This window comes from Salvia miltiorrhiza, chromosome 2, assembly GCF_028751815.1.
Source record: "Salvia miltiorrhiza cultivar Shanhuang (shh) chromosome 2, IMPLAD_Smil_shh, whole genome shotgun sequence".
Classification (NCBI taxonomy): Eukaryota; Viridiplantae; Streptophyta; class Magnoliopsida; order Lamiales; family Lamiaceae; genus Salvia; species Salvia miltiorrhiza.
Window position 1 is genome coordinate 16,688,802 of NC_080388.1, and position 13,584 is coordinate 16,702,385.

General features: G+C 39.0%; 1 protein-coding gene across 1 annotated transcript; it reads left to right on the forward strand.

The window, feature by feature from the left end:
• Nucleotides 1-10,879: 10,879 nt before the first annotated feature.
• On the forward strand, nucleotides 10,880-12,040 carry LOC131008064 (uncharacterized). Its single transcript, XM_057934965.1, has one exon. It carries the CDS (start codon nucleotides 10,880-10,882, stop codon nucleotides 12,038-12,040), a length of 1,161 nt encoding a protein of 386 aa, XP_057790948.1.
• Nucleotides 12,041-13,584: the final 1,544 nt, after the last annotated feature.

Sequence of the window (13,584 nt, forward strand, 5' to 3'; positions counted from 1 at the left end):
TTAATCTCATTTCTACATTTCTATTTTAAAATTCTATTTTTCATTAAAAATAAACTTCAACATTACAATAATTAAAATAAAATATAAAATTTTAAAATTAAAAATATTACAATAATTCTCTTTTCCCCCTCCCTTTTGCAACTTTTTCCCCATTTCTCTTCTTTTCCCTCCCTTTTCCCCCATTTCTCTTCTTCTTCCCCTCCCCCCGTTTGCAACTTTTTCATTTTTTTTAAATCGCGTGTCCCAGCGATGCGGTGCTAAGCTAAGACTCGGGGACGCACCGCCGCGGTGCTTCGACGCGCGGTGCGCTCCTTTCGTCAGATCGACGCGGTGCGTAACCGCGCCGCGAATGCTCTAACAATTATATGGTATGTCATGCATGCATGGTTACTTTATTAAATTATTAAATTCCGGTTGACCACTTTAATTTTCATGTAATTTATACCCAACAAAAGATTGAAATAGGTCGGCGCAACTTGCCAAAATATATGAGTTTTGTGAATTCTAATGAATTCCAACATGGAAACATTTCCCGATCCGTTGGATTTAATTAATGAGAAAACTTAGGCGCCAGCATGGCATTTAAAGAAAAAAAAAAGTATAGAAAACAGGTTGCATAGTTCCTATGCGTAGCGGTAAAAGAATAAATTGTTTTTTATTATTAATGTTAGGGTTAATTGTCAATTTCATTTTGTATTTAAATTGTCATTTCAAAAGTTAAATAATGCCACCACCTCCAATTTATCACAAAATTATCATTCTCAACTATTCTAATCACCGAATAATCGACATGGCATGCACCATCGGAATCGAAGCCAACGTCACCAAATCTATATCTATATATATATATATGAAAAAGGAGTTTTTAACGGTAAAATATTACCGCCATTTTTTAAAATTTATCTCAATCCATTCAAATTAGCAAACTTTGCATTACATATGCTTGTGTTGAGTTTTTTGCGGAAGTTAATCATGCTCCTGAATTATTGGCAAAATGGATGATTTATTAGAGTATCATTTTAATAATAACTAGTACGTTCACCCGTGCTATGCATGGCGAGTATTAAAATTAAATGATATACTTAAATAAATAATATAAATATTAAATAGTTACAAAATATAAGCAAATTTATATCTATACATAATATAATTGAGAAAAATAATATAAAAAGAATATGTTTATGTAAGTGAATAAGTAAATATTAAAATTCGTATACAGACAACTAATTATTTATATACAAATTTATATTAAAATTAATACAAATTGAACTTTTAAATAGATATTTTAACAATAAAGTGATTTAAATTAAATCAAAAGATTTCATTCTCTTTAGTTTCATTAAAAACTATTTTCTCCGTCCCTAAAAAGTTTGCCATAATTTTCTTTTTGAGGTGTCCATCAAAAGTTTGCCCCAATCTCTTTACTCTCTATTTTTGTACATGGTCTCACCATCAATTTTACAATTACAATTATTTAAAACTCATGCCAATTCCCTTAGGGCAAATTTTTGAGGGGCGGGGGGAGTATTATATATATAGATATCTAACAAAATATAGAAAATACAATGAAATTAATATAAAAATTAAATAAATAAATAACACAATGTTCAGCATTTATGGAAGAGGAAGAGAGAAAATTTTACTTTTAAACTTATGAATGGTGAAATAATATTTTGTTGGGAGATGATCTTATTTGGTTCTATATAAAAAAAATTATATTATATATTTTTCTTTTCATAAAAAAAATCAGTATACATCTTAAATTAAATACAATGATAAAATCTCTAATTTGGTGTAAAAATAATATAAAATAAATTATGAAAAAATAAGTTATAATTATTTAAAATTTCATAATAAAATTATTATAAAAAGAAATAAAAGAAAAACTAATATAGTAGTATGATTAACATTAATGAGAGAAGAAAATTGAGATTAAAAAAAATGTTTACTCTGAAACTTTAAATAATCATAAATTGTTTCAAATCTATTTTTGATTATCTTTTTCTCAAATTAAATATTTTGTCATAAACTTTAATTTAAGATTTTGTATTGAAAAAAATTATGAAACAAATTTGACTATTGTTAATAAATAAATAAAGAGTGAAACAACATTCTTTTGGAAGTGCTCTAGTCTATATAAGATCTTTATATTACATATTTTTTTATTCATAAAACAATATTCAATATACATTTTAAATTAAAAATTATGATAAAAATAATTAAAAATAAATTATAACAAATAAGTTATGTTAATTAAAAAATTTAAATATTAAATATTTTCTTTTTATTTTCCCTCCTCTCTCCCCTTTCTCTTTCCTCTCTCTTTTTTCAGTTATTCCCTATATTTGGCCTATAGTGGGATTTAGTTATATTATCGATCCCTCCTCTCCCATTTTTATTAACTTCTATCATTGTCTTCAATTGATGATTTTATTACAAAATTGCCATAAACTGTGTTTTCATATGTAGATATAGATAATGTCTAGCACCCTATCTACCACTCACTACTAGGAATTTATTTATTTTATTTATTTTTTGTTTCTTTAAAAACTAAGACATTTTATAATTGTTACCTTAATTTTGGGCCAACTTATAACACTCCATATAATATAAAATTTATTATATAATATTTTACTACATAAAAAAAAATTGATCTAATTGATTGTTTACATAAGGTTAAATTAATTACAGTTTTTTGAAAATTGATCTAATTGATTATTCTATATTTAATAAAATTGATCTAATTGAATATACTATATTTAATTAAATTACAGTTTCTTAAAATTTAAATTATCATTAATTTAACCTTCATTGCATTTGATTTGTCTAAAAAATTAAGATTCGTAATTTTAAAATGTTTCTCATGTGTTTTACGACTTTGATTCATATGTATGGAAGTGATCATTATACAAACTACAATTATCGTATAAAATGAGTCCATTATGAATTCACTATGAAACATTGTAATTTGTTGTAAAAATTATGAATTCATGGTACATGATTTGAACCCTGCACCATGAATTCATTTAGCAAAGTCATGAATTTATCGTAGCTCTTAAGGTTGAAAAATTATTCTTATTTTATACAATTAATACATGGACTCATTGGATGGTGAAGATTAAACCTTTAAGGCAGAGGATGTTCACCCATTGAATGTCTCAAAGGAACTTTATTTTTGAAATTGATATTTAAACAAAATAACCGAGTAAATATGATTTGAATATGCATTCAATTAAAAGAATATGCTTTCTCCATCCTTGAAACATCTTCAAGGGGAGGCGATACAAGTTTTAATCAAAGTTCAGTTGTACATTTGATGAGTGGAGAAGTGGTCCCACAAAAAGTAAAAGTTGTAAGGGTAATAATTAGTGGAATTATTTCCAAAAATAGGAAAATATTTTGAGGACATACAAAAATGAAAATAAATGAAGATATTTAAGAATAGATGGAGTATTAAATTATATGCAAGTAGTAATTTTTTACATCTCAGGATATCTATATGATATCTAATTATTTCTACTTGCTTTTGATTTTTGACGAATTTATATATTTATATTTATTCTCAATTAAAAATAATTAATTTATATTTCAAGTAATGAAATTTTAATATGTGTTTTCTAATTAAGGTTGTTTATTGAGTAATTGGTGTGAACTATGTTATTTAAAAAAATCACACTTACTTATATATATATATATATATATATATATATATATATATATATATATATATATAGAGTGGATTTTGAAAATAGCCACTTTCATATTGTAAAATTAAAAATTGTCCACTAAAATAAAAACATAAAAAAATGGCCACTGTTACCAAAATACCCTTCCACATTAAAAATTAAAAAAATGGCCACTTTACATCACCCCTTTAAAAAATCCCGCAATTCACAACCAGTGTGAATTCACAACCAAAATTTTTTGGTTGTGAATTCACACTGGTTGTGAATTGAGAATTCACAATCAGTCGAATTCACAACCAGAATTTTTTGTTTGTGATTCACAACTAGTCGAATTCACAGCCAAAATTTAATTCACAACCAGTCGAATTCACAACCAAAATTTAATTCACAACTATAAATTTTTGGTTGTGAATTCACAACCAAACGAATTCACAACCAAAATTTAATTCACAACCAGATTTATGTTGGTTGTGAATTCACAATCAGTCGAATTCACAATCTGAATTTAATTCACAACTAGAATTTATTTTGGTTGTGAATTCAAGTAGTTGTGAATTTGAGTTTTTAAAGTTTGAATTCACAATTAAAACTGTAATTTATTTTGATTGTGAATTTATAGATTTGTTTGTAAATTTAAGAATATTAAGTTGTGAATTCATCGAGCTAGTTGTGAATTCATCGACTTGGTTGTGAATTCTGTGAATTCTTAAATCTAGTTGTGAATTCATAAATGTATTCTTAAATCTAGTTGTGAATTCGTAAATGTGGTCGTGAATTCAAGAACATTAAATTGTGAATTCATACGTATATCCTCTAATATATCAAACCTTATTTGTGTACTATACACAAATAAGCATCTAACTCATGCTCAGAAAAAAAAAAAACGGAAATCCAATAGTCCAAATATAATTCATAATCAATGTCGAGCTTGTCCATTCCACCAAACTAGATGGTTGCAAGTTGGATGAGATTTCGTAAAATGCTAAATCTCCCCTTGTCGAAACAAAGGAGTTTCTTCAATAGATAGCAATACTAAGCTGAAAATTTACAGCCAGTAAAACTCAACTAAAATATACTGGTGGGAAAATCAAAGAATTCGTATACATAATTGATCTAATCCAAAAAATTATAATCGAACGTTCCTGATTTGGGGATATTCTCAAGCCCTAGCGGCGATGGGCGGCTGAGGAGCGGGAGCGCCGCCGGCGAGGAAGGAGAGGAGGCTGGGAACCCTAGCCAGTGGCTCCGCCTCGTCGAGGAAGAGATCTTCCGGAACCCTAAAAGCACCGTGCGCGAAGACAATGGCGAGGCCGACCATGAGCGCCGACACAAGCACGCCGAATCTGGCCTCGCCGCTCCCTCTCTGGAGCACGATCGCCATCGATTTCATACAGTCGGAGCTCATCAACAGCTGCAGGATCTGCTCGTCGTCGTCGGAGACCGGGATCTGACGCAGCACCGCCTCCTCGCAAGCCCTAAACGCCGCGAAATCGGAGTTTCCCCCAAAACCTGCTCCATTATCCTCACCAGCACCGCGACTCCGCCCAATCGCTTGAAATCCTCCTTCACCTCGTCCCCCAATCCCACGATCGACCCCAGCCTCCGCAGGCAGCTCACCTTGAACGGCGTCGAGTCCATCGCACCGAGCGCGGCGGCCAGTTCGTCGCGCTTGGCCGAAGCCGGCGGAGGAGGAGGAGCGACGGTGCAGGACCTTCCTGCGCGGCTGAGCGAGCGGCCATTGAGTGGGGGCGGAGCAGCGCGGCGGACGGGCGGCGAGGACGAGAGAGAGAGAGAGAGAGAGAGAGAGAGGGAGAGAACAGCGAGAGAGAGAGAGAAAACGTAGAGAGAGAGTGAGGAGAGAGAGACAGTAAAAAATTATGAATGTGTGGGGAATGAATTTGTGGCTAATTTTTAAATTTTTATTGTAGGGGTAATTTTGTACTTTTACACAAAAAATGGCCAAATTTTAAAGTTTTTATTTGACTGGCCAATTTTTAAGTTTACTATATGAAAGTGGCCAATTTCATATATTAACTCATATATATATTTAAAATATTATTTAATTTCAATAGTCGCCGTGCAACGCACGCTAGTTAAGTGTGAATGCGCAGTCACGATATTTTCGCGATGATGTCCGTTCTATGCTTAATAAGTTAACTCCCGGATGTGGAAAAGATTGAGGTGATAATTTTTGTAACAAATTGATGAATAATGAGTCCGGCATGCATTATTGCATTAATTGCAGAATCAACACTTAATAATGTTTTTTTTTTGTCTTTTTTTTGAAAAAAAAAATTCACATATTTATATATAATAAATATGTCACCGTCAATTCCGGTCGTCACCGTGTCATTTTCGGGGTCGACGTACGAAAAAACTTATCACCGTGAAATCAGACAAAAAGAAGAGTTATGAATTTAGAAGTCACATTTTCAGTATTTGTGCAAAACCAAATACTGAAATACGTTATGGACTTACAGACAATTAGCTTTTAAATAAATACAATTTTTACGTTTTATATATAAAATATGTTAACTTAAATATTTAGAAGTCGTTCGCCTAGGGAGATTGTAGCAGGTGGGGTGTATAGAGATAAATTCTGTGTGGTTAGAGGTTGTTTTCATTTGAATGGTGGCAAGGGCTATGCGTTTGAAGCGGAATTACTTGCGGTGATTACAGCGATTAATATAGCGCATTCACACGGTTGGCATAAACTCTAGTTGGAAGCCGACTCTCTTTATGTCGTAAAGCTTTTAGAGGAAAGAACCCTCGATATACCTTGGCGGTTTTATGCGGCGTGGAAAGCGACTCTCAATCGTCTTATGGATTTCACTTTCTGGGTCTCTCACATCTTTCGCGAAGGCAATGATGTAGCGGATTCTATGGCTAATCTTTCTTGCCCGGAGGGCTGGTGGCCTCATGATAGGATCAATTCTTTGGTGGTCGCGAACGTGGCGACTCATAGTTTCCTGCGCAAGGTGCGCTGATTAGCTTGGCAGGGGTGGCTGGGGTTTTCTCCCTCTTTGGTCTTTTGACAAACAGTTGGTATGCGTTTGGTGAGGTTTCTTGTTGGACTGTTGGTGGCTGTCTTTGGTCTGGGTCTGATCTGCAGCAAAGGGTGGTGTCTGGACTTGCTGTCGGGGTACCTCTTGGCGTGTTTTTGGTGCGTGGGTTGGCGCGGTTTGGGTGGTTTGTTGGTAGGCATTTGGTCGAGCAGCTGGTGTGCAGGCTGTTGTCTTGGCTGGTGTCATCGGTTTTGGCTTGTTGTGTGTCTGCTTGGGTTGTTCGGGGTGCTGTTCTTTCTCTCATTGGGTTGTGCCGGGGCGACTTGGGGGCAATGGTTAGGCCGGAGCTCCTGAAGTAGACCCTCATGCTTAATGAACGTGTTCTTTTCTTGGTCTTTTCCTTTTGGGTTTTTGTGGCTCGACTCTTAGTTTGCTTCTCTATGCTCTCAAGGGTTCTCTTGGTTTTTCTTTTCTTTTTTAATAAAAACCGCTATTTCATTCATTATATAAAATATGTTAAATTAAAGACTTATCGTGATCTTTAATTTGATATGCATATTAAATATTTTATAATTAGTTGAATTGTAAAATTTTAGAAAAAAATAAAACAAAAAAAATAAGAACATAAAAAGAAAATTAAAATATATATATATATGAGTGGATTTTTAAAATGGCCACTTTCATATTGTAAAGATAAAAAATGTCCACTAGAATAAAAAACTTAAAAAATATCCACTGTTACCAAAATACCCTTCACATTAAAAATTAAAAAAATGTCCACTTTACATCACCCCTTTATGAATTGAGAATTCACAACCAGTCGAATTCACAACCAGAATTTTTTGTTTGTGAATTCACAACTAGTCGAATTCACAGCCAAAATTCAATTCACAACCAGTCGAATTCACAACCAAAATTTAATTCACAACTAGAATTTTTTGGTTGTGAATTCACAACAAACGAATTCACAACCAAAATTTAATTCACAACCAGATTTATGTTGGTTGTGAATTCACAATCAGTCGAATTCACAACCTGAATTTAATTCACAACTAGAATTTATTTTGGTTGTGAATTCAAATAGTTGTGAATTTGAGTTTTTAAAGTTTGGATTCACAACTAAAACTAGAATTTATATTGGTTGTGAATTCATAGATCTCGTTGTGAATTCAAGAATATTAAATTGTGAATTCATCGAGTTGCTTGTGAATTCAAGAACATTAAGTTGTGAATTCATAGATCTGAGCGTGAATTCAAGAATATTATGTTGTGAATTCATAAATTTGGTTGTGAATTCAAGAACATTAATCAATTATCCAAAATATGTTTCTCTTTCAATCGATCAAATCTCTTTAATAAAATCCACAAATCAACACTAAAAAAAATATTATTCATTTTATTTCTTACAATAACTAAAAAATTTCATTTCAATCAAGCACATGTAATATAAATTTCCAATCACCAACACAAGAAAAAAAAATTGAATCTCTACAGCTGCCATGGATTCATCGAGTGGAATATCAACACCGTCCTTCCATTCACCGGCGCCATCTTCTTCAATTCTGCCTCCAATTCCTTCCGATCCTCCCCCAATTCCAGCTCCCTCAAACCATACAGCAAATCGCGCATATCGTGTAATTTCCCCTTCTTAGACAATGCATCTAAAACAGTGTTATAGCTAGCATTATCTGGCATTACCTTAAAATCATGCTCCATTTTCCTCAACAAATGAATTGCATCGTTAAACTTATATTCTAAACAGTAGCCATTAATCAAGATGTTGAAAGTAACCACACTGGGCGAAATCCCCAATTTCACAGCATCATCAAACAACTCTTTACAAAAATGCGTAGAGCGAGAGGAAAGATCTTTCTTTACCAGTGAATTCAGCAAAGTGTTGAGGGTGAGCAAATTAGGGCGGATTTTGAGGCGCTTCATCTTTTTGAAGAGCTGCGCGGCGAGGTGGGGCCAGCCAGAGCGGCAATAGGCGAAGATGCAGGTGATGAGGAGGGTTGCGGACGGCGGCGGAAGGGGGCGGGCGGGGTGGAGGAGGTGGCGGTGGAGGTGGTGGTGGGGGTGCTCGGAGACGATGGCAGAAGATGGCAGAGACGACGAGGCCGGGGCAGAGACGACGAGGCCGGGGGCTGTAATGGGCAAATTTTGTACAGCCCATTTAAATAAATACTCGTGGTCCAAATAATCAGCCCAGTCCAAAAATCAAGTTAGTTCCAATTTTATTCGGCCCATACGCCGAGTCATTAAGGCCCAATCGCGTCAAACCCTACAGAGGGCAGCGACTCGGAGGAGAAGGCAGGTAAAGGAGACGATCCCGAAAATATCGGAACAACTAGGGTTTCACGGACGTCCCGGAAAAACCCTAGCCGTCAAGACACCACACTATATAAGAAAACCAACTAGGTCACTCGACCCGGGCAGTCATTCGTATTCTCAGCTATTCTACTTACTCACGCTCTCAACTCTCTTCGCTTGCTCGATCTCTACGCCTCCACGCTCTCACATTCTGGGTTGGGGCTTGCTCTGATCAGTCAGGCAGACCAACCAGACAGACCAGTCCGACCGTCGAGATTCATTATCTCATCTTTACTCTATTATTTAATCATCTTTACGCGTTATATCCGTTTTTCTTATCAATTAATCCGAATTGTTTGACTGACTTGAGCGTCGGAGGCCCTTCCATCGACACCCCCACCGGTGCTCCTTGAAGGGCTCTAACGTATTTGTGGTTTCAGGTTGCTAGTGCCCGCCGACCCGGACGTGCCCGACGTCCTATTCAAGTGATTGTTGGATCTATCCCCAACAATTTGGCGCCCACCGTGGGGCCCTAGCAATCAAGCGAATCAACGCACTTTCCGTAGATCTCTTCGAGCAACAATCATGTCTGACGGTCGTGACGGATCTGAAACTCCTGACGCACCCCACGTGGTTGCTCAAACCGATCAGGCTAACCTGGCCGCCCAGGTCGCCGCCCTGACTGAACAGATGAATCAGGAGCGGGAGAGATGCAAGAAGCTGGAAAAGGAGAACGCCAACTTGTATGACCGTCTCGAAGCTATGGAGCCCATCGAGATCATCGAACCTCCCGGCTTCCGAGCCCGAGTGTCTTCCATGCAGCCCTTGGGAGACACACCGATCAGCCATAAGGACGGATCCAACCATCTCGTGATGGATCCGTCATCTTCGGTAAGAAGCCGTAATGTGGTAGGTAGTCAGACTGACCCTGGTCGTGCGACTTTGATTGCAGGTGTTAACACGACAACATCTACGCTGGAGCAAGTACGGGAACTTGGTCAATTCAACCCAGACACCAGAGCCGCAGGAACACTCCGACAAGATGGAACAACTACCACCGGAGGACAACATGCTCGAGCCATCTTCACCACGCAGGGCGCAGCAGTGAGCAATGCCGCCGGTGGAGGCATACAACCGGCCATACTGGGGCTCAACCAGACGGTCACGCCAACCCAAGTTAACCAACAAGCTGACGGACACGGTCCGAGGGAATTCACCCAGGACCAGTTGTTTACCAATGAATTCGCCCAACCAACCACAACTGGCCCATACGCAATCAGAGAGGAAGACTTGGCGAGAAAGTTGGCAGAAATGGAGGCCTTGATCCAGCGAATCCCCGGTGTCCCGGCACCCATCCACAAAAGTTCGGAGAACTACTATGCCGACTCGCCATTTGTGGATGAAATCGCCTTGGTGGAAATGCCCATCAAATTTAGCTTTCCGAGCATGCAAATGTTTGACGGCACGACGGATCCGACCGACCACATCGCTCAGTACAAGCAAAGGATGTTCACCGCCGCAATTCCTCGTGAATTAAGGCAGGCCTGCATGTGTAAGGGGTTCGGTTCTAGTCTGACAGGACCGGCCCTCCAGTGGTACACCAACCTTCCAAATTATTCTATTTCAAGTTTTGCTCAACTAACAGATATATTTGTGCAGCAATATGCTAGTAGCAGGAAACTTGAGAAGATATCGGAGGATCTATACGCCGTGGTGCAACAGCGTGGTGAATCTCTCTGAGACTATATCAGCCGATTCAACAAGGAGAAGGTGTCCATCACCAACTGCAACACCCAGACAGCGGTCACCGCCTTCCGAAAGGGTCTCCTGCCCGACTCAGACCTCTACAAAGACCTCACCAAATACCCTTGTAGAACAATGGAGGACGTGCTTGCCAAGGCATGGGCACAAATCAAGTGGGAGGAAGATCAATACAGCCACCACCGATCTTCACCAAGCAGAAACTCTAGAAGAGACTCCAGGGTGGAAAGGAGGACGAGTGATAGGCGGTCTGAGCCTTACCCGTCTCCACGACAAGAATACCGGAGGAGACAGTATGACCAACCCTACGAGACGCGACCACGTGAAAGGGCCAAGTTACCAGAGTACAACTTGTCCATCTCACCGGCTGAGGCAGTCCTTGCTCTCAAGAATCTAGGCAACAAAGTCAAATGGCCAGAAAAGATGAGGGCACCAGCCGACCAGAGAGATAGATCTAAGTGGTGCGAGTTTCATGCCGACCATGGACACCGAACAGAGGATTGCATTGCATTACGATTGGAAGTGGCGCATTTACTCAAAGAAGGTCACCTAACTGAGTTCCTAACAGACAAGGGTCAACACACCCTCAAGCATGGAAGTGATAGACGAGACGAGCGCAGAGAAGTCACCCCACCCAACCCGCCAAACCATGAGAGAACAGTCAATGTCATTTCTGGCGGATCAGAGGTTAGCGGGATTACACACTCTGCTGCAAAGAGGCATACCAGGCAAGCCAGGTCTAGCAGAACGAGAGAAAATATGACTGGTCAAGCTATGACAGACCAGCCAACCCAGACAATCAGCTTTCAAACTACGGAATCAGACAAGCTTCTTAACCCTCATCATGATGCTCTAGTTATTTCTATTTATATTGCAAATTGTTTAACGAAACGAGTACTGATCGATAACGGCAGCTCCGCCAATATCATGTTTATTAATGCTTTCAGGGAGATGGGTTTGAATGAGTCAAACATAACTAGGAAGACCGCTGTCCTCATAGGCTTCAGCGGTGAGAGCAAGACAACCGTGGGGGAAATCGACCTTCCCGTCTACGCCGAAGGGGTCAATTTGTCAACTAGATTCCTGGTGATCGATGCCCCTTCCGCATTCAACGTCATCCTCGGTCGCCCATGGATCCACGATATGGAAGCAGTCCCTTCCACCTTTCATCAAGTGGTGAAATTTCCGACCAAGTGGGGCGTCAAGGAGATTAGGGGAGAACAAAAGGACTCCAGAGCCTGCTACCAGACTACCATGAAGACAAAACATGCTCAATAGCAATTACAGAAAGAGGGTTCGCCCAACACCAAGGCGGAGCAGTCACCACAGCTAGAGCAACATGTGCAGCATGACCAACCAAACCAACCCGACAAGGCCGACAATCGAAAGCGATCTGCCAGCTTTGCTGAAGAAGAAGCAGTGGAGATAGACGAAATCCAAATCAATACAGACTATCCGGATCATAAAATTCGGATAGGGGCACAACTCGATCCCAAACTTAGATAGAAGCTTATTTTATTCCTTACTGAGCATTATGACTGTTTTGCTTGGTCCCATGAGGACATGACAGGGATTGATCCGAGCATTATTGTTCACAGGTTACAGGTAGACCCACATTATCCACCAAGGAAACAGAAACGAAGAAAATTTGCTCCCGAAAGAAACCAGATCATCAATGAAGAAGTCACAAAGCTTCTACGGAACGGACTCGTCCGAGAAGCACATTACCCCGAATGGCTAGCTAATGTGGTGGTAGTGAAGAAAAAGAATGGCAAGTGGCGCGTGTGTATCGACTTCACAGACCTCAACAAGGCGTGCCCGAAGGACTAGTTCCCTCTACCACATATTGACATGCTAGTAGATGCGACAGCTGGCCATGAACTGTTGAGTTTCATGGATGCATACTCTGGATACCATCAAATACGGATGCACCCTGACGACGAGGAGAAGACGTCATTCATGACCAACATAGGGCTATGGTGCTACAAGTATATGCCATTCGGATTGAAGAATGCTGGAGCAACGTACCAACGCCTAGTCAACAAGATGTTCGGGAGATTAATTGGGAATACGATGGAGGTCTACATCGACGACATGCTCGTCAAGTCCATCCAGGCGAAGGATCATATTGATCATCTCAGACAAACATTCAGCATCCTAAGGAACTACAATATGAAATTAAACCCTACTAAGTGTTCATTTGGTGTAACTGCAGGAAAATTCCTAGGCTACATGGTGACACAAAGAGGGATAGAGGCCAACCCCGCTCAAATTGATTCAATCCAGAAGATCTCTTCACCGACGTGTGTGAAAGACGTCCAGAAGCTGACTGGGAGGATAGCCGCACTTAGTCGTTTTATATCAAAGTCATCCGAAAGGTGCAACCCATTCTTCAACACCTTACGAAAAGCCAAATCGTTCGAGTGGACAGAGGAGTGCGAATCCGCCCTACAGGAACTCAAGCAGTACTTAGCTAGCCCACCTCTTCTAGCTAAACCCAAGGATCATGAAACCTTGCTGGTCTACTTGGCTGTGTCCGATACAGCCGTGAGTGCGGTGTTGGTCAGGGAGGATGATGGAAAGCAATCTCCAATTTACTATGTAAGCAAGTCTCTTTTGGATGCAGAAACACGGTATAGCCAGTTGGAGAAACTAGCTCTCGCATTGGTACACGCAGCTAGAAAGCTACGCCCTTATTTTCAGTGCCATCCAATCCAAGTCATAACCACCTATCCACTCAAGGCCATTCTCCACAAACCAGAACTCTCAGGACGACTGACCAAATGGGCGGTGGAGTTGAGCGAGCATGACATAACATTCAA